The sequence below is a fragment of the Mustela lutreola genome, chromosome X, assembly GCF_030435805.1.
Source record: "Mustela lutreola isolate mMusLut2 chromosome X, mMusLut2.pri, whole genome shotgun sequence".
Taxonomy (NCBI): Eukaryota; Metazoa; Chordata; class Mammalia; order Carnivora; family Mustelidae; genus Mustela; species Mustela lutreola.
In genome coordinates this window covers 42127407-42154143 of record NC_081308.1, presented here as the reverse complement: position 1 = coordinate 42154143, position 26737 = coordinate 42127407, and the positions used below count along the sequence as shown (strand labels likewise).

At 39.3% G+C, this 26737-nt stretch overlaps 1 protein-coding gene and 1 non-coding gene across 5 annotated transcripts in view; both read right to left on the bottom strand.

Annotated features, from left to right (window-relative positions):
• Positions 1–14925: 14925 nt before the first annotated feature.
• Positions 14926–26737, bottom strand: part of ZNF81 (zinc finger protein 81) — a 108129-nt gene continuing 96317 nt past the window's right edge. For all 4 annotated transcript variants that reach the window (XM_059157215.1, XM_059157216.1, XM_059157218.1 and 1 more), the window contains one exon: positions 14926–19738. In XM_059157215.1, the coding sequence (XP_059013198.1) occupies positions 18030–19738 (1709 nt within the window). In that variant the 3' untranslated portion in view covers positions 14926–18029. The remainder of the gene's footprint in view (positions 19739–26737) is intronic.
• On the bottom strand, positions 21770–21983 carry LOC131822433 (small nucleolar RNA U3). Its single transcript, XR_009350278.1, has one exon. It is a non-coding gene; the product is annotated as a small nucleolar RNA U3 (small nucleolar RNA).

Below are 26737 nucleotides of genomic sequence, written 5' to 3'. Positions count from 1 at the left end.
AGAATTATTCTGTAAGTGAAAGTTGTCCTTCTCCCCTTATTTCTTTATTCAGTTAGTTATTTATATTAATTTGGACTCATTTATTTTATTCTATGGGTTATAATCTAATAGTATCATTATTTTCTGTTTCAAATTGTTGGCTATTGCAAGCCCTTTCAGATTGCTGTGGTGCCTGTTTGATATGCTCACATCCTTTTTTTTTTTTTTTTGTACTTCCTTAATTTCTGGGCCTACAAGACCCTCCAACTCATCTTCTATCTTCCCTGCCCCAGTTCAACTACTTTTTCGAGGAACTCTAGTTCCCTATTATTAGAAAATATTTAGAGACCCAGTTCTGGTTACTATGAATGCTCATTGGTATTCATTGGGCTATTATTGCTTCTAGGCCCTCTTAGGTAAGTCATAGGCTTGGAAATCTAGGAATGTATTATTAACTCATGCCATACACATTTTGCCTGCCTGCCTTCCCTCTTTCCATCCTCCTTCCCTGCCTTTCCTCCCTCCCTCCATTCCTTCCTCCCTTTCTCTGTCTTCCATCTACCTACCGACCTACCTACCAGCATCTGATTCCAACCCAACACCACAGAGCCCATTCCAGCCTTACCCTTTTCCTTAATTATAACTTCTTTCAGTCACAGGGAGAAATCTGGCTCTCATTAACTACAGTATATATACTTACTTGTTCCAATACGGCATTTCCATAACGAAGTTTCAAAATTGCCAACCCATACCCCTGGGAGAAACAAATTTATTAATTACCATATAGTATTTATGTTGAGTTCTTTTCACCAATATCCAATGAAAATGCTGTTTTCCAGGTTATGCAGGCTATGTCTTTTCTTCCCCACCCTCTTCAGTGTGCTGTTATTAATTTGTCAAGTGGTTAGGTTCATATTTGAAAGTTTGTGTTCCATTTTGCCCCCCCCACATCCATTTAAAAAATTTACATATTATATAATTCACACTTTGGGGTATACATTTCTATGGGTTTTGACAGATGAAGAGTCCTGTCACTACTACAGTCATGATATACCAGTTGAAGAACACGAGTTGTTTCCAGCTTTTGGCAGTTATGAATGAAGCTGCTTAAACATGTACATACAGGTTTTAGTGTGAACATAAGTTTATTTATCTTGGGTGAATACCTAAGAGTTAGACTGCTGTTTAATTTTATATGAAACTAATTTTATATGAGAATATATGTTTAGGGGTGCCTGGGTGGCTCAGTCAGTTAAGCATCTGCCTTGGGCTCAGGTCATGATCCCGAGGTCCTGGGATCGAGCCCTGCATCAGGCTCTCTGCTCAGCAGGGAGCCTGCTTCTCCCTCTCCCTCTGCCTGCCACTCTGCCTACTTGTGCTCTCTATCACTCTGCCAAATTAATAAATAAGATCTTTAAAGAGTATATGTTTAATTTTATATGAAACTGTATAATGTATGAAAGCTCTAGTTGGCCCATATTTTTTGAAGCAGTTGTTATTGTCACCCTCTTGTGTTTCAGTCATTTTAATAGGTGTGTAGGGGTATTTCACTGTGCTTTTAGTTTTTCATTTTCCCAATGACAAATAAGGTTGAACATATTTTCGTGTGCTTATTTGCCCTTTTATTTGGTGAAGAGTCTGTTCAAGTCTTTTGCCCATTTTTATGTGTTACAAAGTCTTATTATACATTATAAACTTTTGAGAGTTTTTTTAAACATATTCTGGATACAAGTTAGATATGTGTTTTCAAATTATTTTCTCCTAGTCTTTGGCTTGTTATCTTCTCAAGAAGAACAGTTTCTTTGATGAAGTCTAGTTTATCTTTCTTTTTTTAACTGGACTGTGGGTTTCATGTCATATCTAAGAAATCTTTGCTAACCCAAGATCACAAACTCTTCTTCCATGTTTAGTTCTAGAGGTTTTATATCTTTATGTTTCACATTTAGTTCTATGACCCACATTTTTGTGTTAAAATATACGTAACAAGGGTGCCTGAGTGGCTCAGTTGTTAGGCATTTGCCTTCCGCTCGGGTCATGATCCCAGGGTCCTGAGCCCCACATTGGGCTTCTCCCTCTCCCACTCCCTCTGCTTGTGTTCCCTCTCTCGCTGTGTCTCTCTCTGTCAAATAAATAAATAAAATCTTTAAAAAATATACATGTAACATAAAATTAATCATTTTATCCATTTAGAAATGTACCATATGGTGGCATTTAGTATATTTGGAATGTTGAACAACCATCACCACTATCTAGTTCCAGAATATTTTTATCACCTCACAAGGAAACCCCCTATCCATTAAGCTGTCATCCCTTATCCCCCCAGCCCCTGGCAACAACTACTAACTCCTGTGTCTACAGATTTGCTTATTCTGGATATTTCCTTCAAATGGAACCATATGATACATGGCCTTTTGTAGCTGGCTTCTTTCATGAAGCATAAAGTTTTCAAAGTGGACATAGTGGCATGTATCCATGCTTCATTCCTTTTTATGGTCGAATAATATTGCATTGTGTGAATATACCACATTTTGTTTACCCACTCATCAGCTGATAGACACTTGGATTATTTCTACCTCTATGACTATCTATGTACAAGTTTTTATTCGAACACATGTTTTCAACTATTTTGGGTATACATCTATAAGTAGAATTGCTGGATCATATGGTAATTCTGTGTTTAACTGGTTGAGGAACTGCCAAACTATTTTCCACAGAGGTTGTCCAATTTTACACTCCTATAAGCAAGGCCTGTAAGTTCCCATTTCTCCATATCCTTGCCAACATTTCAGAATACAGAATTTCTTTCAGAAAAAAAGGAGGCAACACTTTCCAACTCATTTTATTAGACCAGCATTACCAAATACTAAAATCAGAAAAAGCTATGACACAAAAAGAAATCTGAAGACCAGTATCTCTCACAAACATGACACGAAAGTCATTCAAGTATTAGTTATAAAGGGGCACGTGGGTGGTGCAGAAGGTTAAGTTTCTGACTCTTGGTCTTGGCTCAGGTCATGATCTCGGGGTCGTGGGATTCAGCCCTGCACTGGGCTCTGTGTTCAGTGCAGAGTCTGCTTTAAGACTCACTCTCTCAATGCCCCTTCCCCCTGCTCTCGCTCTCAAATGAATAGATCTTTTTAAAAAAGATTTTATTTATTTGACAGACAAAGATCACAAGTAGGCAGAGAAGCAGGCAGATCGGGAGGAAGGGAAGCAGGCTCCCCGCTGAGCAGAGAGACCGATGCAGGGCTTGATCCCAGAACTCCGGGATCATGACCTGAGCTGAAGGCAGAGGCTGTAACCCACCTAGCCACCCAGGTGCCCCCTTAGTCAACATTCTGATGGAAGTTCTAGATAGTGCTGTTAGATAAGAAAAAGAAGTAAGAGGCATTCAGATTAGAAAGAAAGAAATGACTCTATTTCCAGATAATACTTTTGCATGTTTAGGGATAATTTAAAAACCTACAACTAGCACTAGTGAGTTTAGAAAAGTTTCAGGATATACTGTGAATATGTGAAAGTCAATTATATCCTATATACCAGTTATGAACAATAGGAATTTCAAATTTAAAAATATAACACATACAATATCACCACAAAGATGAACTACTGAGGTAGTTACCTAACAAAATATGTATGGGATCTATATACTGAAAAGTAAAAGACATCAATGAAAGAAATCAATCATCATCTAAAAAAAATGGTGAGGGGGTCAGTGCCTGCGTGGCTCAGTTGGTTAAGCCTCTGACTCTTGACTTTGGCTCAGGTCACAATCTCAGATTGTGAGATCGAGCCCCATGTCAGACTGCACTGGGTGTGGAGCCTGCTTAAGATTCTCTCTCTCCGGGGGGCGCCTGGGTGGCTCAGTGGGTTAAACCACTGTCTTCTGCTTGGTCATGATCTCAGGGTCCTGGGATCGAGCCCCGCATTGGGCTCTCCGCTCAGCAGGGAGCCTGCTTCCTTCTCTCTCTCTCTGCCTGCCTCTCTGTCTACTTGTGATCTCTGTCAAATAAATAAATAAAATCTTTAAAAAAAAAAAAAGATTCTCTCTCTCCGGGCGCCTGGGTGGCTCAGTGGGTTAAGCCGCTGCCTTCGGCTCAGGTCATGATCTCAGGGTCCTGGGATTGAGTCCTGCATCGGGCTCTCTGCTCAGCAGGGAGCCTGCTTCCCTCTCTCTCTCTCTCTGCCTGCCTCTCTGCCTGCTTGTGATCTCTCTCTGTTAAATAAATAGAATCTTAAAAAAAAAAAAAAAAGATTCTCTCTCTCCCTCTGCACCCCGCCCCCCTTTCCCTCTTTAAAACATAAATAAATAAATGGGAAGACAGACCACGCTCAAGGATTGTAAGTCTCAAAGAATTATGATGCCAATTGTCTCCAATTTGATCTATAGATACAACATAATAGTAACAGACTATATTCTAATTCCCAGAAAAACTGTTTTTTAGATACCAACAAAAAAATTCTAAAATTAATATGGTAAAATAAAGGAGCAAGAATATCCAAAACAATTGTGAAAAATAAAACAAAGTTGGAGTATTTGCATTACTTAATTTCAAGACTCACTGTAGAGCCCCAGTTATCAAGACAGTGTGGTATTGACAAAGTACAAGAAATGCAGATTGATGGAACAGAATAGAGAAGGGAGAACAATACAAAGAACTCTAAATTTGGCCCATACAAATGGAGTAGGCTGGTTTTCTTTCCTGTTAGAGAAAGAAGTACAAATAAGCAAGGACAGGGAGAAGGCTAAAGGAACCCTGTGGTACTGGGTTACTTTATACTGAGTATAAACTCATGCTTATTTAAAAATAGATACAGCTAAAGAAGTAAAAATAAATATGTATGTATCCATGGGTTAGAATATATATAGGTATTTCCTCACTCTTTGACACCAGTAGCAGTGATATGCCAGTAGCAATGAACACACCTAATATGGAGAGTTTGGTTTCTAATGCCACTTTCCAGCAAAGGAACCACATCTCATTGGAGAAATTAATAGCTGATTCTAGATCTGGAATAGGGAAAATGCAAGATGAGCCTGGGCCAGCCTATCGTTGTAGTAAATAAGGAAGTGCCCTCCTTTACTGTAAAAAAATGGGGCCATGTCAGAGGGATGCAGGAGCCAACCTCAAAGACCTAACAATGGCCAAACCTATAACAATTTGTGCCACATAATAAAAAATGCGGTACTGGAGTATAAACAAAGAATAAAATAAATGTCCATTCATTCATACTGATATAAACAAATAATTGATTAAATAAATGGAGGATACAAAGGGCAAATCTTTCTTGCAGAAGAATCCCAATTAATAAATGTAGAAGCAGGGTGCCTGGGTGGCTTAGTCAGTTAGGTGTCTGCCTTCGGCTCAGGTCATGATCCTGGGGTCCTGGGATCGAGCCCCATGTCGGGCTCTCTGGGAAGCGGGGAGTCTGCTTCTCCCTCTCCCTCTGTCCTTCCCTCCCACCCCACTTGTGCTCTCTCTCATTGTCAAATAAACAAATAAAATCTTTTAAAAAAGGTAAATGTAGAAGCAATAAGGGAAACAGAAGATCACTATTAGAATAAGACAGCCATATTGCTAACGGGAAGATCCACAGATAAATGCTAAAATTACTGAGTAAAACTTTAAGGAGAAACAGGATGTTTGCATAACCTCAAAGTAATTCGCTTGTGGTGGTTTTAAGATATGACCATGAACCCTTTAATACCCCTCCGTCCAGAATAGTGGAGCTTAATCCCCCTTCTCCTTTAGACCTTGACTCATTTCTACTGAAGAGTGTGAAAACAGGAAAAATAACTTTTTCCTGTAACTTTATAACAGAGAAACTTGGGAGATAGCAAAGTAACCAAGGTTATTATCACCAGTAATCAGTCATGTTGCTATCAGCTGTCCTGGAATAACACAACCAGAAGGGCACATGATCTCATAAGCTCATCCTCTGTTAATGATAAAACATCAGACAAACATAAGATACATGACTACTCTTCAAAAGTGTCAAGTTCATGAAAGATGGACCTGGGGTCCTGTATGTATCCATGTCTGCTGTCACAGACTGGAGAAGACTAAGGAGACATGACATCTAAAAAGAAAGTGATATCCTGGATTGGATCCTGGAATAGAAATAGCTGAGTAAAGGATTCATCTCGCCCAAAGAAAGGTTTGTCCCTTTGCCCTGGCTCCAAGGAGGTAGCTTCAGCCTTTTGAGTGTCTTGTTTGATAAGAGAATCTGTTTACCTGAAGGTTTGAGCCTTGCTGGACAGTTCATGCTAAAAATGGAATTTATGGTACGGGCTTTGAGGGCTGTGTGGTATCAGCTCAGCCTCTGGAGGGCTAGGGACTATATAGATATATATCATGGGAAAATATATACTTGCTAAAATTAATCAAAAGGAAAAATGGGGCACCTGTGTGGCTCAGTCAGTTAAGTGTCTGCCTTGGGCTCAGGTCATGATCCCAGAGTCCTGGGATTGAGTCCCGCCTTGGGCTCCCTACTCTGTGGAGAGCCTGCTTCTCCCTCTCCTCCCTGCTCATGCTCTCTCTCACTATCTGTCACTATCTAGGTCTCTCTCTCTCTCTCAAATAAATAAATACAATACAAAAAAAGAAAAAAATGGAATGGCTATTAGAATTTTTTTTTTTTTTTTTTACCCAGGATAGGGTCATTTCATAATGGAATAAATGGGAATATATACCCTGTTCATTAATCTGAAAGCTCAATATTGTTAAAATGTCAATTATTTCCAAATAGATCTACAGATTCAATTCAATCCCAATAAAAACCCAAGAAGGTTCTTTTACTACTACTAACCAACAAACTGATTCTAAAATTCACATGGAATTTCAAAAGACCAGGAATAGCCAAAACAACTGTGGACATGAAGAGTCAAGTTGGAGGACTTACACTCTCTGAGATATGACTTACTACGAAGCTATAGTAAGCAGCAAAATGCCATAGTAATATAGAAGCTACCACAATACCAGGAGTGGTACTGGCAGTAAGACAGAAAAACAGAACTGAAATACTTAAGAAATACTGCCAACTGATTTTTTACAGAGATGGCAATGCAATTCAGTGGAGAAAGAATAATCTTTTTCAACAAATGGCTCTAGAACAATTGAACAGCCATATGGAAAACAAAATGAACTTAAATCTTTTCATAAGACAATATAGAAAGTTAAATCAAAATGGATCATAGACTCCCCGCTGTATAGTATAACATTTATATACTTGTTATATAGTATAACATGTCTAGATGAATGCATAAGCTAAAATCTTAGTGACCTTGAGTTTTATAAAAATTTCTTGACCATTAGTCAAAAAGCATGACCTATGAAAGAAAGTATAAATGAACTGGAATTTTTAAAAATTAAAGACTTTTGCCCTTCTGTTATTCAGATGAAAGGGCAAACCTGGGAGAAAATGTTTGCAAAATAAGTAAAGGAGGGTTTATATCTAGGATATATAAAGGACTCTTACAACTCAATAACAAGGCAAATAGCCCAATTTAAAAATAGGCAAAATATTTTTTAAAAGATTTTATTTATTTCTTTGAGAGAGAGACAGCGAGAGAGAGCATGAGAAGGGAGAAGGTCAGAGGGAGAAGCAGACTCCCCATGGAGCCAGGAGCCTGATGTGGGACTCGATCCTCAGACTCCAGGATCATGACCTGAGCTGAAGGCAGTTGCCCAACCAACTGAGCTACCCAGGCACCCCAAATGGGAAAAATGTTTTTTTTTTCTTAAGATTTTATTTATTTTTTATTTGACAGACAGAGATTACAAGTAGGCAGAGAGGCAGGCAGAGAGAGAGAGAGAGAGAGGAGGAAGCAGGCTCCCTGCTGAGCAGAGAGCCCGATGTGGGACTCGATCCCAGGACCCCGAGATCATGACCTGAGCCGAAGGCAGCGGCTTAACCCACTGAGCCACCCAGGCGCCCGGGAAAAATATTTTAAGGAAAACATCATCTAAGATGATATAAAGATGGCAAAAAAGTGGAAGATTCTCAGCAGCATTAGTTACTAGGAGAGAGTACATTAAAACCACAGTGTGGGGCACCGGGGAGGCTCAAGTCAGTTTAAGCGTCTGCCTTTGGCTCAGGTCACGATCCTGGGGTCCTGGGATCGAGCCCCGTGTCAGGCTCTCAGCTCAGCGGGGAGTCTTCTTCTCCTTCCCTGCCTCTCCTCCTGCTTGTGCTCTCTCACTCTCTCTCAAATTAATAAATAAAATATTTTAAAGAATTAAAATAAAACACAGTGAGATACCACTTTACTCTCACTAAAATGGCTAGAATTAATAGGAATAATCATACCCGGTGAGGGCAAAGCTATGAAGCAAATGGAACAATTATAATACCACCCGTGGGAATATAAAATTGGTATATGACTTCAGAAAAACAGTTTAGCAGTTTATTTTTTCCTTCTATTTTTCATTAACATATAGTGTATTATTAGCCCCAGGGGTACAGGTCTGTGAATCGCCAGTATTACACACTTCACAGCACTCACCATAGCACATACCCTCCCCAATGTCCATATTCCCACCACCCTCTCCCTACCCCCTCCTCCTGGCAACCCTCAGTTTGTTTCCTGAGATTAAGAGTCTCTTATGGTTTGTCTCCCTCCTGCTCCCATCTTGTTTCATTTTTTCCTTCCCCACCCCCAAAACTCCCCACTTTCCCTCTCCACTTCCTCATATCAGGGAGATCATATAATTGTCTTTCTCTGATTGACTTATTTCAGTTTAGCAGTTTCTTAAAAAGTTAACATATACACTTACCATATGACTAAGCCATTCATTCCTAGATATTTATACAAGATAAATGAAAGCTATATCCACACAAAGACTTATATATAAATGTTCGTATCAGTTTTATTTGTAATATAAACAGCACATTTTAATCAACACATGAATGGATAAACAAATTTGGTATATATATATATATATATATATGTTTGTGTATAATGAAATTCCACTTAGTAATAAAAAGGAATGAATATAGATGCCTATAGCAACACAAATATATCACAAAAGAATTATGCTAAATGAAAGAAGCTAAACAAAAGTGCCTATTTTATGATTCCATTTATACAAAATTGTAGAAAATACAACTAATTTATCATGACTGAAAACAGATCAGTGGTTGCCTGTGGATGGGGGAATGGTGTAGGGAGGGACAGTTGGATGACAAGGGGGATAAGGAAACTTCTGGGAGTGATGAATCTGTTCATTATTTCTATTGTCATGAAGCTTTTAAAGGTGCACATATATGTCAAAACTCATCAAATTCTATTTACTAATGTAAATAGAATTACTAATTACTAATGTAATGTGTACTAATTATACCTCAATAAAGCTGTAAAATATACTCTGAGGACAATGGGAGAAATTGGAAAATAGACTGGCTATGAGATATCATAGAATTAGGTTGATAATGATAATCCAGTTATGTGGGAGAATGTCCTCATTTTTAGGAAACAGGTGCTCAAGTATTTATGAGTGTAACACTATGTCTATAACTTACCATCAAGTTTTTAGGAAAAAATTTACATATGTGTTGTTGAATCTAGATGAAAGTTAGACACGTGTGTTCATGGTACTGTTCTTCCAGTATTTCTACATAGTTAGAAATTTGCATAATTAAAATGTGGGAAAAGTAATATTGCTTTATCATTTTATTGCCCCTCCTCCTCTTTGGAGAGAGAAACATCTTTATCCTATTGGAATGTAGGCAGATTTCTGGGAATTTCTCCAGGGAGAAAAACATTCTCTATCTTTATTGCCCAGGAATATAAATAAATCTGAGCACATTGGCTGTTAATGTCCAGACAATAAGAACCATGAGAGATTCATGGAGAACTATCTTTGAATGGGAGGTGGGGGACAATCACTCACAAGCAAAAATAATATTGATATGAAATGAATGTAGACTGGTACGAAATGGGTGGAGGAGATGACAAAGACATATTATATAGGCAATAATTGACATCCTTGGAAAAGAAATGGATCAGAAAAAAATCCATCAGAAAAAAATTTTATAAAATACTTCACTGAAATGAAAGGCTTGAATCATGATCGAAACAGCTCATTGTAACTAAAATTACTTCACAAGCATCAAGACCTACACATATGCTTCCAAAGATCCTTAACTTCATGCATAAAAAAGGATTATATGGCAGAGAGGTACCAGAAAAAAAAAGGAAGGGGATTAGTCTAAGACTTCTCAATGGCATCACTCAGTTTTAAAAGAGCAACATTTACCAGATTCTCAGGAAAAGGAAGTAACTTACCAATCAGGGTTCAATGAGGGAAGTGGATTCTATAATTATTATGGAATAAATAATTTTTTATATGAATTTGACCAGGCACAACTGTGGGAGTAGCTGGGAAAGTAAAGGTATGGAAAGGGGAGTTGGAGGGTAAGAGAAGTCACTAAACCACCCTTTAGAAATGCTGGCATGGGTGGTGGGTAAGTCCCAGCTTACAGGAAAATCTGAGAAGCCAGGCACATTCGACTGCTGAATTGAGAAGGGCAAGGTAGAGCTTCTAGACAAGACTATGAAAAGCTGCCACCTTCGTGGGCCTCAGCCAAGCATCTGATGGTGGGCCTGGGACCACTGGTGGTCAGCAGTGCTGAGAGACACAAAGAAGGGCTGAATACAGAATGGAAGAGAGTGAGGAAAAATTAAAACGTCCTGGATACCACTGCATCTGTCCTTCACTGTATCAAATCTTAAACTTGTAGAGTAATGGTTGCTCCTTCACTCTGATCTCCCAAATCTCATGCAATCTCTACTTCTGGCCAACTCCAGCCTGGAGTCAAATAGGATTCTTGAAAACGCATTTCTTAGAATAACCCAGACAACAATAGAGTAATACAGCCCAGTGATCTAATATTTTTCTATCGAAAAAGTTTTGTGGTGAAGTAACATTACTTGAGTTCAGAAATTCCTTCAGGTTTGCTCAGTTTTTTTTCTTTAGTCAAATTCACTTTAAAAATAACACTCATCAAAGTTAACAGTGACATCCTTGTCACAAATTCCTAGAACTAATTTTCTGTTTTCATATGAACTGACCTCCAGTCCAGATAATTTGCCCACTGAAACACTGCTTCCACGGTGTTTCCAATACAGTCTTCTGGGAGCCTCTTGCTCACCTGGTATGTTTTTACCTCTCTGGCTGCTCCTTCCCATTATCCTCTGTAGATGAATCCCTCTTGGCCTGATCCTCAAATATCGGTAGCACAAACCTTGGTCCTAGGCCTGCTTTTCCAGTTACCCAATACATTTTCTTTAGGTACCTAGATGAGACTAAGATGCCACAGACAAGCTCTCATATCCTGGCCAAGCATAGAGAATTATGAAGGGACCTGAGCAAGTACAGGAAGTGGGGTACATCTAATACTCACTGAGAACTTCTCTTCATGCACAGTTTTAAGTGCTTTATACAAACAAGTACATTAACTCCTTGTTATGGGTAATTGTCCCCCCCCCCAAAAAAAACCATGTCCAAGTTCTAACCCACAATATCTCAGAACATAAACCTATTTGGGAATTGTCTTTACAGAAGTATTCAAGTTAAAATGAGGCCATTAGGGTGGGCTTAATTTCATATGACTTGTGTCCTTACAAGAAGAGGAAAATCAGACATAGAGACAGACATGCAAAGGGAACACAATGTGAAGATACACAGGGAGAAAATGGGCATCTAATGTCAAGGAATGCCTGAGGCTACCAGAAACTAGGAGAGAGGCACCGAACAGCTCCTTTCTTAGAGCTTTCAGATGGAATATGGCCATGCTGACTCTTTAATTTCAGAGTTTTGGCCTTCATAACTGTGAGACCAAGCAATTTCTGTTGTTTTGGGCCACTCAAGCTATATTGCTTAGTTACGGTGGCCCTGAGCAGTTAATACACTTCTCATATCAAATCTAGGAGATGCGTACTAGTGTGAACATCCTTTACAGCTGAAGAAACTAGGACAAAAGGATAGCTAACCTGCTTAAGGTAACATAGCTAGTAACTAGTAGAGCTAGGACTAAAACCTTAGCAGACTGGTTCCTGAGCCCATCTACCTAACCACTGTGCAAACTACCTCTTAATATTTTTTTTATTAACATATAATGTATTATTTGCTTCAGGGGTACAGGTCTGTGAATCATCAGTCTTACAGAATTCACAGCACTCACCATAGCACATACCCTTCCCAAAGTCCATCACCCAGCCACCTTATCCCTACCCCCACCCAGCAATTCTCAGTTTATTTCCTGAGATTAAGAGTCTCTCATGGTTTGTCTCCTTCCCCAATCCCATCTTGTTTCATATTTTCCCTCCCTACCCCCCACGACCTCCTGCCCTCAAATTCCTCATATCAGAGAGATCATATAATAATTATCTTTCTCTGATTGACTTACTTTGCTTAGCATAAAAATATTAAGAGGTTAAAAGGTGAGATACCTCTTAATATTTTTAACAGCATTGCTCCTAGTGACAAAAAAAGTTAAAAAAAGGTGTGTGTGTGGATAATCTTAATAAGAAAAAGATTGAATAAATTATTGCATATCCATCCATATGAACTATCATGCAACCATTCAAAATAATTGTTGAGTAATAAAGCAAGATGCAGAGATAGTTGTATGACATGATCCCATTATTTGAAAATCAAGGAAGAAAACAGTCTTTATATAGCTTCTATCTGATTATAAGCATGGGAATGTATGTATGTCTATATATAATTAAAAGCACAGATTAAAACATGAAAGTGTTCATAGTAGTTGATTAGTATTGGTTATCTGTTGGAGATGAAGAGTGGAGGAGGAAATCTGATAAATAATAAATGTATTAGTTAGCTTTCTTTTGGGTAATAAGCCCCCCAAAACTTAGCACTTATAACAATCAATACTTAATCCATGATTCTGAGTTGTCTGGGGTGGGTGGGATGGATGGCAGAGGTTTTCTAGTCTGTGCCAGTGTATTACTGATCTATTACTACATAACCAGTTACCCTAAAATTTAGCAGCTTAAAACAAGTATTTATTATCTCACAGTTTCCATGGGTCTGGAATTCAGGTGGAGGCTCAGAAGGGTATCTCTGGCTGAAGGTCTTCATAAGGTTGCAGCCAAGCTGTCATTTAGGGCTATGGTCTCATCTGAAGGCTAGACTGGGAAGATATGCTCCCAAACTCACTCCCATGGGTCTCTCCATAGATCTGCCTCATGAGATGGCAGCTGGGTGAGCCATCTGAGACAGTACCTGAAAACATAAGCCACAGTTTCTCTGTAACCTAACCTCGGAAGTGACATCCCATTACCTCAGCATCATTCTGTTTACTAGAACCAAGTCATTAAATCCAGCCCAAGTTTGAGGAGGGGATTCTACAAAGGAGTGGCTACCAGGAAATGGGGATCATGCAGGGTCATCTCAGATGCTACTGACCACCGTGGGCTTGACCAGGGCTGGATGGCTAGTATAGCTTCATTTGTATGTCTGGCAGATGAAAATTTGGTTGGTGTAGGGAACCGCAATGGGGATGGTTCACCTCTATGCCATCACGGCTCCATGAAGTCTCTCAGCATCTAACAGCACAACCCAGGCCTTCTCATACTTGTCCTTAGGACAAAGAGGAGCAAAAGTGGGCAAACCTCAGAGTGTCAGCACTTCTCAAACATCTGCTTGTGTCGTATTTGCTAATGTCCCATTGGCCAAAGAAATGGCTAAGCCCGGTTTTAAGGGTTGGAGAAGTGGACTCTATCTCTTGATGGGTGAAGTGGAAGAGTCACATTGAAAGGGGGGCATACATTCTGATGTTAATGGCCAAAGGAGACCATCCAGACTTCTGTCTTCTGCCTAGGATGTAGTCATCTGTAAAGAGCATAGCTCCCATTCTTAGAAGAAGAAAAAATACGGGTAATCTACAAAATCATAACTTCTCTTAACTCATCAAAGAACTAAGACTGCAGAGAACCAATTATCTTGATGTATAAGACAAGTGTCTCAGAGGAGATAGGAAATGGTCACTGGTTCACCTGTGGCAAAGCAAGAAGGAAGACGGGTCCACAGTACCAGCAGTAAGATTTCAGCAAGAAGTTTTAATGAAGTTCTAAAGGCTGAGTGTGGAATAGCATGAGGATATAGAACCCCTGAGAACTGGAGACCTAAGGGTAGTTGGCTTTCACATGCAGGCTCTTTGCTACAGACCTCCACTGGATGCTCACAAGAAATGATGGGGGTAGGGAAGGAGACTGGAGAAGGCCTCTCTCTGTGGTGTAGGCATGCAAGGGACAGCTGCTGATACAGAAATGGTAAAAAGCCCCAGTGGGACCTTACTTCCTTACAGAACAAAAGCCTTAAACCACTGGGGGAAGTGATGCAAACCCAGTCACCCCCAGGACACAGGTGCAGATCCACTGTGGCTAGAGAAAAAGGAAAAGGAAAAAAATCTTCCATTCACGGGGGAAGGGCAGATAATCATCCTGAGCCAAAACACTAAAGGCCGTTTACCAACAGGGAGGAATGGGATCACTGAAAAAACAAACAAACCCACCCTCAAGACCTAGGGATACAAGTCCTGCAAGACCTAGGGATATAAGTCCTGCCTAAAACTGAGGTTGGCCCAGGACAACTCCTGACCCCTACTCATCAGGTTACCAAGACCGAAGTAATAACAGCAGTCTACTACTACAGGAGGGACACGGGCATGGAGAGAGATCTTCCCTGAGATGCAGGCACACAGGAAGGGCCTAAAGGCAAGGGTGGTACAAGAATACTGAGAAAAATTATCTGGAAAACCAGTGCCTACCCTAAGCCCAAGGTAATCCTTGAGAAATTTGAAGTTTATAGTTCAATGCAGGTACCACAGCAACAACAAAACCTAAACCCAGTCCAAATTCTGACTAGATGGACTCCCCCTTCCCCCCTTACTGATTTATCAGAAGAGCAGTCATGACTATTTCCAGGAAATAAATATTATTTATTTTACCTCGGTTCCTACTCTCCTACATACAACATCTGACATTTAGCCACAAATTATTAGATGCAAAACAGCGAGAATAAACAGTCCACTGTTAAGACACAAAGCAATTAAAAAAAAAAAAAATCCAGACTCGGCTGACCCAGTCGTTAGTACTATCAAATAGGGAATTAAAATTAACAATGACTAACGTGTTAGAGAGGATGGTGGGAAGTGTGGACAACAGGTATGAACAGATGAGGAATTTCAGCAGAAAAGATGAAAACTCTTAGAGTCAAATGGAAATACTAGAAATTAAAAAAAAAAACATAACTGAGATGAAGAATGCCTTTAATGAGTTCATCAGTAGATCTAACAGAAGTAGGGGTTAAACAGACCTAACAGGGTAAGGGGTTAAAATCCATGAACCTGAAGATAGGGTAATAGAAATTAGCCCAACTGAAACACAAAGCAAAATGAAGATTGAAAAGGGACACACATATAGGGAGGGTAGAAATTTGTTAACATTTTTCTATCTAACACTATCTTCTGGTCATTAATTATTTATATTACCACACCATGCAAAATATGTTCACCCTCATTCCAAGGCCTCCAAATGTCTCATTCCAAATTAGGGCATCAGGCTCAAATACAGGACCTCAGGTCTTCTGTATCAGGTTCAGATGTGGCTGAAACTCCTTGGGTACAATTTCTCAGTTTCTTGATCCAGAGACCTGTGAGCTAAATGACAAGTTATTTGACCATCACCCCCGCCCATACACACACACACACACTCACACTGGTGAGCTAGGGACTACTGAACTGCAGTAGATACTCTCACTTAAAAGAAGGGAGGAACATGAGGCACATCTTAGTCACTGTTCCTTAACAACTCTGAAGTCCCACAGAGCAAATGTTGACAAGTCTCCCTGCTTCAGCAGCACATGATTCTTGACTGGGTCACAGTTCTACCTGGGAATGGCTTCCCAGTCCATTTTAATATATTGTTCTCGGGTCTTCTGAGACATCCTTCTTTTACCGTAAGAAATGGCAGCTGAGTAACTTTCTCTGCTTGCTTCCCATTCATAGAAGTTAGAGAAGGTAGTCCAAGGCCGCTTTTCATTTTGGACTGTTTCAATTCTTTTAAGTCTAACTTGAAGGTAGTAAAACTCTATTAGAAACCTTATAGGTGTTCCACAAATCTCATTTGTATTTACTCCATGCCCCAAATGTCACAATGACAATTCTTTTTAAGACAGGCCCCTCTCTACTTTAGCCATGCATCAGGCTATTGGGCAGACAATGTAATGAAGTTTTTAGAAGCCATTTGGTTTAGCTGAGAGTCCCCAAAACACCAACTTAAACATTTCACACATTTTAAGAGGGTCTTAATAGCCGTTTCCATGATTTGATCTCTACCCTGAGACCATTTTTCATCTTGATTATTTTGATGACTGGAGAAACTTGGAGATGTGAGAAATAGTTATTTTCCAACCCAGCAAGTCCTGGATTTTTTTTTTTTTTGTATTTCTTCTGAATTCTGCTTGTAAATGGAACAGTTATTTCCTTAGTTCATCTCTCTTTTGCAGCTGAAAAGCAGCAAATTGATATTTTCAACATTCTGATGGAAATCTCCTTAGCCAGATCCACAAGTTCATTTGGTAGATTCTCTATCTTCTCACAGAGCATGGTGACTGTTTTGCTATTCTTTTCCTTAGTAAATTATATGAGCTGCTGTCTTTTCCAGTCTTTCTTAACAATTTTCCTCATTGTTTCCAGTCTCTACCTGCCACCCAGGCCCAGAGCTAATGCCACGTCTTGTGTTTTGTATAATCCCCCCAACGAGTATATACTTTAAGGTACTGTTTAGCGTTTTCCGTGCAACAAACTACCCAAAACTTAGTAGCTTAAAACAAGAAGCATTTTATGTATCTCATAATTCTTTTGGTCAGCTGCAGCAACTGGTATGGCTCTTCTGGCGTGGGCCACTTTGGCTGGGGCTGGAGGTTGAGGAAGGTCTCACTTTCATGACTGGAAGTTGGTCTAAGAGGCCTCCTATCTGTGCTCGCTCATCTCTGTTCCATAAGGTTTCTCATACCCACATTAGAGTACTCTTTAGTTTCTTCATGTGAAGGTCTCAGAATTCCAGAAAGCAGCAAGAGAAGACTCAAGGCAGACTTTTCTCCAGCCTCTTGAATCTCTTTGCTAATGTACGTTGGCCAAAGCAAATCACATGGCCAAGCTCAGAGTCAAGGAGTAGAGAGCTCTCTACCTCTTAATAAAAGAGAGAAAAAAAAAAAGAGAGTAACATTGCAAAGGGGTAGGCATAAAGGATGGGAGAGGTCTCTGGCTGTTTTGCCACTGCACCACAATGAAAGAAGAGAAACAAACGATGTCGTGGAAACCAGTATGAATGATAAGACTGTATTTATGTGTATTTATGTGCTCAAGTGAGATGTCTGCCGATGTGTATATATATAAAACCATAATGACTTTAAAACTGTGGACTCACACAAGGATTCAATAGGAAAGATATTTGATGGACACAGTCATATTAAATTCTAAAAAGAATTTCAATTCAATAACTCCTCCTGTTGTGTAATGGGTTCTGCCACAAATACCCTATGGAACTGAGAGTAGGTCCACATACCAGATACATGATTTTGTTTTCTCCCTTTCATTTTGTTGCCACTTCACATGGCTTAATAAAACACAGTAAACATGACTGTCCTCCACATACGTTTGTATGTATAGAATACATACAAATGGAGCTCCATCTATAAAGAATTTGGTAACAATTTGCTTTATAATACTTTCTATAAGGGAGGCTTTTCCGAATGCATCATACCAACAGCATTTTTCCCAGTATGAATTCTATTATAGTGTGTGAGGCCCTGCAAACATGGAAAGTCCCTTTTATTCGACACATTCGTAGAGGGTTTCTTTTGAATAATTTTTCTCATCTCAGGTGGGAAAGGCTTGGATGGATGCATTGGACCATGCAGCGTATTCATAGAAGGTCTGTCTTGGATGGATTTTATAACACACACTTGGACCTGACTTCTGTGATAAGGCTTGCTCATTTGAAAGAAAAAGGGTTACTTTCATGTATGAATATTGCGATGCATGCTCAGGACCGATTTCTGAGTGAAGCCCTTTCCACAGTCACTGCATTTATAGGGTTTATCTCCGGTGTGAATTGTCTGGTGTTTATTGAAATTGGACCGGTCAGTGAATGCCTTTCCACATTCTGCACACATGTACGGTTTCTCTCCCGTGTGAATTCGCTGATGTACTTTGAGATGTGGTTTCTTGGAGAAGGACTTCTCACACTCAGGACATTTATAAGGCTTCTCTGTGGTATGAATTCTCTGATGTGTAATTAATTCTGATTTCTGGATGAAGGCCCTCCCACAATCAGCACAAACATAGGGTTTCTCTCCGGTATGAATGGTCTGGTGTTTATTGAAATTTGACCTGTCCGTGAAGGCTTTTCCACACTCAGCACATATATAAGACTTCTCCCCAGTATGAGATTTCTGGTGAGTATTGAGATTGGACCTGTTGGTAAAGGCCTTCCCACATTCAGTGCATATATACGGTTTCTCTCCTGTGTGAATTCGCTTATGCATCTGGAGTTGTGACTTAGAAGGGAAAGATTTCCCACAGTCGCTGCATTCATAGGGCTTCTCTCCAGTGTGGATTCTCTGATGGGCAATCAAGTGTGCCTTCTGGATGAAGGCCTGCCCACATTCAGTACATATGTAGGATCTCTCTCCTGTATGAATTCTCTGATGCATCCTGAGTGTGGATTTTTGGGTAAAGGCTTTCCCGCACTCCCCACACTTGTGGTGTCTCTCTCCAGTATGAATTTTCTGATGTACATTGAGGGCTGAGTTCAGGGAGAAGCCTTTCCCACATTGGCTGCACTCATAGAGTTTTTCTCCAGTGTGAGTTGTTTGATGTCTAAGTAGAGAGGACACCTGGAAAAATGATTTTCCACACTCATTGCATTTATAGGGTTTTTCTCTAGTGTGGGTTTTCTTATGCACAATTAATTCTGAATTCTGTATGAAAGCCTTCCCACACTCAGTACATATATACAGTTTTTCATCTCTGTGAACTCTCAGATATATACTGAGTAGTGGCTTCTGTGTAAACACATCTACGCACTTGCTAAGTTCATGAGGTTTTTCCATAGTGTGGATTCTCTGAGGTGGAAAGAGGTGTGACTTCTGGGTGAAGATCTTCCCAAATTCAGAACACATGTCTGCTTTCTCCCCAGCAGGAAATTTCAGATTGTGACTGAATGCTTGTTTGAGGCTGAGGACCTTTCCACACTGATCACTTTCACAGAACTGCACTCCTGTATGAGTGTTTTCATGGTTAGTATAAGAAGAGCTCTGCGTGAAAACTTGACCATGTCTGGTATTTTTATCAAAGTTCTTCACTGCATTATTTTTACTAGGAATATGTATGTCTAAATTATGCCTAAAACTCTTTCCAAATGAGTCACATTTATGCGGTCTTTTCGGTGAAGGAATATGATTTGGGCTTGGATGAACAAATTTTCCACTGTCTTTATATTCAAAATCCCACTCTGTATTCAGTACTTTCTTATTGATGAAAGCAGCATGACTCAGAGGTTTGCTCTGTTTTTCCTGGTATCTTTTTATCTTCTCAGAATCTTGCCACAGTTCTTCTAAAATGGAATACAGTGAGTCATCTCTTGTATCTTCACCCTCCATTTCACCGTGAAAGGAAGCTTTTCCAGAAATTCTCTTTTGTGAGGTCTTAATCCCAAACTTCCCATCTAAAAAGAGAGAGACAGTAAAATTGACACAATGAATAGGTAACAGAGGATTAAAAGGTACCCATAAACTAATATAAATTGAACATGGGGGAAACCAGTAAATATGATGATGATGGCCACAATGATGACAAGAGAGACACATATAGCATTTATGTGCCAAATTCCTGCATAACATTTACAATGTTCCAAGCACTGCTCTAAGAAATATATATACATATATGTGTGTGTGTATATGTGTGTGTGTGTGTGTGTGTACACACACACACAACCCATCCTTTCAAAAGCCATTTGAGGTATTTTCGATTATTATCTCCCTATTGTAGATAAGGAAAGTGAAGCTCAGAATGGTTATTTATATAATTTGCCTTAAAACATATAGTTATTAAGTGTTGAAGACTGGCATTCAACAGAAGAATTCTAGCTCTATTTTGGTAGGATATGAAGTAGGTGGATAGAGAGATATAAAGTAGGATGGACTGAAGATTGAAAAGACAAAGGTTTTAAGGGAAAATATCTGTGCAGAGACTAGGTTTGGAGGCGGTGATTTGGAGTCCAAGTTCACATTAGCTTTTGATTCTAAATCCATGACTCTTGCTCCTTTTTGCTTGTTAGCAATAGTACCAAATCAGTGTGCTCAAAAATCAACTTAATTTGCTAACATAGTAGATTCTAAGAGTTCTCATTACAAGAAAAACACACTTTTTTTCTTTTTTTGGCATCTTTATGACATGGATTTTAACAAGGCTTATTGTGGTAATCATTTCACAACGGATTTAAGTCAAGTCATTATGTAGTACACCTTAAACATATACAGTGATGTGTGTCAATATCTCGATAGAACCAAGAAAAAACTAATTTGTTCATACCTATAGGAAACATACTGTAGCCATAGCCATCCTGTGCTATACAAACAATAACCGGATCTCTATGCTCCAACTCTCCACCTAGGTCAAATTGTTTCCTTGGCCCTAAAAACATATACATCTAACAAGAAGCTTAGAATCAGAGAGAAGACAAGCTATCTGGGGAGGCTGAAAACCGTCCACTAGAATCTGTTTCATCATTCTTTTTCATTAACAGAGTAGAAGCCAGGCGTATGACTGCCTAGTCATATAACATTTCTCAGCCTCCTTTGAAACTGGGTATGGCCACATGACAATGTTCTCATCCGCAGAATGGGAGGGAAAATGATGGGTGCCACTTTCAAGCCAGAGCACTGAGACAGTAGGAATGTTTTCTCTATACCCTCTTCTACCTTCTTGCTTACTAAAATCTGGACTTGGCAGTAACACAGATACAAATGTGCAGGTGCCACCAAAAAACCCCCAAGAGATGGTGGGGTTATGTCACGGAAGGAACCTGGATTCCATAATAAACATGAGCAATGAGGTGTTTCAAAGGCCTGTGATATTAGAAAGAGAAGTAAAATTCTTTAGCATTTAAGTCACTGTACCTTATACCTTTATTGCTACAAATAAGCTTTAACATAATTCATAAACTAGTTTCACCCAGAGTGGGAATCACAAATGTTTTCATTATCAGAATAATGCATGAGACATATCAGAGTCTCGAAAATCTGCTCCTGCAATAGTAAGCTTCTCTATACCTTTCCTGAGCCCACAGATTCAATGAACAGCACATAAATGGAGAGTCAGCAGCCTAGATAACAGCCGCGTGTGCAAGCTTGCATTCTATTTGCCACTCACAAAACTGCCTCCGAAAGTCCGGTTTACTCGCGAATCAAAAGACACATTCATGCCCTCTCCTTCATTTAGCCTGCTTAGCACTTTCTTTTGTGCCATTTGAACATGTACTTATGCTTCATTAAGCAGTTTAAGCCTTTTGCTTTGAAAAATTAATCTGATCATAGTGCTAGGGAGACTTTTTTCCCCTAAAGCTCAACAGTAGATACTTTCTGTGCTATTCATTTTAATGGATTTCTATCATAATAGAAATACAATGCCTAAGCAGGAAACTTATTATCTGGTGCTGCTGCTTTTACTTATCAATTACAGTCTGTGTTCTACTGAAACCTCTCAGTAGAGTTTTTAAAAGTCCCTCCGGAAGGGAGAGAAAAACGATCATCATCAACAGCAAATGGCAGTTACAAAAAGCAACACCAAAAGCTGGCTTCATGCTCAGGAGAGAACACTGTGCCTCCTCCTCGTGGTTTTGGATACTCTACACATTCAGAGAGACTTCTCTAGTAACAAACTATAGAAATGAGCCCTGAAAGTATAGTCTTTTGAAAGTCCCTCCGAAATATAGCAAAATCCTCTTATATTCTTATCCTCCACAAATTCAGTGAGTTAATAGTGTTAAGTGTTCCCTTCATGCTTAGTGTTCAAACACTGAAAATAACCTACTCTTATTATTTTCAGGGACTTCCAAAAATTACTAGGGGCAGAAGCATCTGAGGGGCAGGGCAACAGAAACTGAGAAGGGCAATAAATTTGCCATTTCATGGAATAGATAATAACCTGAAATGAAACAATAGGAAAGTGTCTATTACCTGGATAGGCAGAACAAAAGATAATAAAGTTCCTGGATGCAGAGATGAACTTCATCTATGGTAGGCATTAAAGATCAGGTGAAAATTTGAGGAATGCATGAATTAAGGAACTGTATGGATACAACTTGAACTGGAACTACATGGGCCACACTGGTCATGTGTTATATAATAGGGAATAATTGTAAGTTTATTTTGTAAAGCCAGTGACAAAGATAAATGCAATGTTTTAGGTAATGAAATCTATCAGGAGCATTTAGGATGGACCAGATAGAAGAAGCGAATCTGCAAATCTCATTAGGAATAAAAGAAGCCAAGCATAAGAAAATACAGATCTGCTTTTGGGTGATGCCACTAGGAATTAAGATGAGAGTGTATCTGGATAGTATTCTTAAAAAAAAAAAAAAAGGAATTGCAAAGTAATTAGTAAGAGAAGATAACAAAGTGGGAAGAAATAAGAAACAGAATCTGACAAAATTTGTAATTTTGTCAGAGGATTCCTCATGTGGGCAATGATGATGCCAATTCTTCACATACTAAGGAAGGATAAATAAAGTAAAATAGTCTATGGTAATTGGCTAATATGCACGTAAATGTGGTACTAGAATCCAGTTATAATATAGCAACTAGTGGTGTCAGCATAGAAGTCATCAGAATATAAATAAAAAGCTTAAGTGTTCAGAATGGAAGACTCTTTTCAGTTAATTCCTATAGGAACAAATATTCAGAAGATAGTAAATAACACCCATAACCAGGGGCACCTCAGTGGGGGTAAAGCCTCTGTGGAAAAGAAAATGAGCAGATTAGCTGTAAATCAAGGAGAAAACAACTATATCATTAGAAAAGATGAAATAATAGGAACAAGCTAATTCACTGAAGGGGAAACCCAAATGGATAACTGATATCAGAAAGAGCAAAAAACAGGGTGCCTGGTTGGCTCAGTCAGATAAGGGTCTGCCTTCAGGGCAGGCCATGATTTCAGGGGCCTGGGTTCAAGTCCCACACTGGGATCCCTGTTTGGTGGGGAGTCTGCTTCTCCCTCTGCCTTCTGCCCCCAACTCGTGTTGTCTCTCTTATGTTCTCTCTCACACTCTCAAATAAATAAATAAAATCTTAAAAAAAGAGAAAGTACAAGAAACAATACCACTTTATATTCATTAGATGGGCCACAAAATAAGAAATGCACATAATTCCAAGTGTTGACATAGATGTAATGAAATGGGCATACTTAGTGCACTGCATGTATATCCCAATGATCAAGTAATACCATTTCTATATAAATATCCCAAAAAAATAATCTCATAGGCTCATAAGATGTGTTTAAGAAATTCTTTGTTTTGGGACACCTGGGTGGCTCAGTTGGTTAAGCAGCTGCCTTCGGCTCAGGTCATGATCCCAGCGTCCTGGAATCGAGTCCCACGTCGGGCTCCTTGCTCCGCAGGGAGCCTGCTTCTCCCTCTGCCTCTGCCTGCCATTCTGTCTGCCTGTGCTCGCTCTCACCCCCCCCTCTCTGATAAATAAATAAAATCTTTAAAAAAAAAAAAGAAAAAAAAAGAAATTCTTTGTTTTTAAAAAATTGAGGTTATTTCTACATAGTACAATTCAGATCTTAACTGCAGAGCTCAGTGATTTTTTTATAGATACATACCCATGTAACCACCATCTAGATGAAAATATAAAACATTTTAATTGTTCCAGAATGTTCCATTGCAGCTCTTCCTGGTCAATCACTGACTCTCAGAGATAACTACCACTCTGATCATAGACCACTATTCACTTATAATCAGAGATTAGTTTTGCTTATCTCTGAACTTTACATAAGTTGAGCTATATATACAGTGTGTATTCATCTGCACACGCAGCTTTTCTGTTCAATAAATTTCTTGAGATTCATCCAAGCTCTTGTGTGTGTCAGTAGCTCTTTCTTTTTCATTGCTGTGTATTATCATATTGTAAGAAAACAATACAACAGTAATCCATTCTCCTGTTGATGGACACTTGGGGTGTTTCATGTTCTTAGCAATTATGCTAATGCTGATATGAACATTCTGTACCTTTCTTTTGGTGGACATATGCATTCATTTCTCTTAAGTAAATGCCTAGGAGTGGCATTGCTGGGATACAGGACAGCTATACATTTAGCACCATTAGGTACTGCCTGTTTCCCAAAGTGGCTGAAAGTATTTACATTCCTACCATCGACATATGTAAATTCCAGTTGCTCCAAATACTCATTAACACTTGATACTGTAAGTGTTTCTAATTATATCCATTCTTTTGTGTATATGTGTCTGTGTAGGGTTGTCCCATTGGGGTTTAATTTTCATTTCCTGGATAAGTAGTGATGTGTAGCACCTTTTCATATACATAATGACCATTTATTTGGATACCTCTTTTTAAAAAAAGATTTTAGGTATTTATTTGATAGAGAGAGAGATCACAAGTAGGCAGAGAGGCAGGAAGAGAGAGAGGGGGAAGCAGACTCCCCACTGAGCAGAGAGCCCGATGTGGGGCTCAATCCCAGGACCCTAAGACCATGACCTGAGCCAAAGGCAGAGGCTTAACCCACTGAGCCACCCAGGTACCCCTGGATACCTCTTTTTTTTTTTTTTTTAAAGTACCTACTCATGTCTCTTACCCATTTCTTTTACTACTGGGTTATCTGCCTTTCTCTTTTTGATTTCTAAGAGTTCATTATATATTCTGAATATGTCATTTATCAAATCTATGTATTGCAATTATCTTCTTCCAGTTTGTGGCTTCCTACTCACTTTCTTTTTTCTTTTTTAAAAGATTTTCTTTATTTGCCAGAGAGAGAGAGAGTACACACAAGCAGGCAGAGAGGCAGGCAGAAGCAGCGAGAGAAGCAGGCTCCCTGCTGAGCAAGGAGCCCAATGCGGGACTCGATCCCAGGATCCTGGGATCATGACCTGAGCCGAAGGCAGCAGCTTTACCTACTGAGCCATCCAGGCGTCCCCCTACTCACTTTCTTAATATCTTTCTGAAGGAGTGTAATTCTTCATTCTAATACCGTTCCACTTACTATCAAATGGGATGGGAAGTGTTCTCTCTCTCTTTGTCTCCAAAAGAACTTGAATGAGATTGGCATTATTCCTTCTTTAAATAACAGGAAGAATTCACCAATGAAGTCATGTGGACTGGGAGCTTGTTTGTAGGAAGATTTTATTTTATTTTAAAGATATTATTTATTTAATTATGAGAGAGAGAGAGAGAGAGAGAGAGAGCGAGCGCATGCAGGGGGAGGAGCAGAGGCAGAGGGAGAGAAAAAGAGGAACTCAAATGGACTGCACTGAGTGTGGAGCCTGACATAGGGCTTGATCCCTTGGCCCTGAGATCATGACCCTAATGAAAACCAAGAGACATTTAACTGACTGAGCCACCCAGGTGCCCCTGCAAAAAGATTTTAAGTTATAAATTAATATTTTCAATAGATAAAAAGACTACTAAGATTTTTTTCTTTCTTTTTGTGGTATACCTTGTAATTTGTGATTTTTAGGACTGTGTCCATCTAGTCTCAATTATAAAATGTAGTGGGAAATGGTTGGTAATAATATCTTTTTAATATCCTTTTGATATATATAGGATTTGTAGTGACATTTCTTTTTCCATTTGTGGCATTAATAATCTGTGTTTTCTCATGCTTTTTCTTGATTAGTCTTGTTAAAGATTTATCAGTTGTATTAACCTTTTCAAAGAACCAAGTTTTGACTTTGTTAGTTTTCATTATTTTATGTCCTGAGTTGCAAAGTTAGATCACCAATTTTTCTACTAATTCTAATCACCAAACTTTCTAAATTTCTGGTAGATATATATAAACCAATATATTTCTTTTTTTTTAAGATTTTATTTATTTATTTTTAAATATTTTATTTATTTATTTGACAGACAGAAATCACAAGCAGGGAGAGTCAGGCGGGGCGGGGGGGGGGTGAAGCAGGCTCCCCGCTGAGCAGAGAGCCCGATATGGGGCTTGATCCCAGGACCCTGAGACCATGACCTGAGCTGAAGGCAGAGGCTTAACCCACCGAGCCACTCAGGCGCCCCGTGATTTTATTTATTTATTTGTTTATTTGACAGAGATCACAAGGAGGCATAGAAGCAGGCAGAGAGAGGAGGGAGCAGGCTCCCTGCTGAGCAGAGAGCCTGATGTGGGGCTTGATCCCAGGACCTTAGGGATCATGACCTGAGCCGAAGGGAGGCTTTAACCCACTGAGCCACCCAGGCGCCCCATAAACCAATATATTTCTATCCGAGTAGTGCTTCAGCTTCACCCCACAAGTTCTGATGTGCCATATTTTAATTATCATTCTGCTCAAAACAGTTTCTAATTCCACTGTGATTTCTTCTTTGACTTTCGGGATATTTCCATCTTTGTTGCTTACTTTCCAAACATTTGGATATTTTCTGGTGTCCTTCTGTCCATTTTTAATTTATTTCAACAGTAATTAGAGAACATTTAGCATACAAGC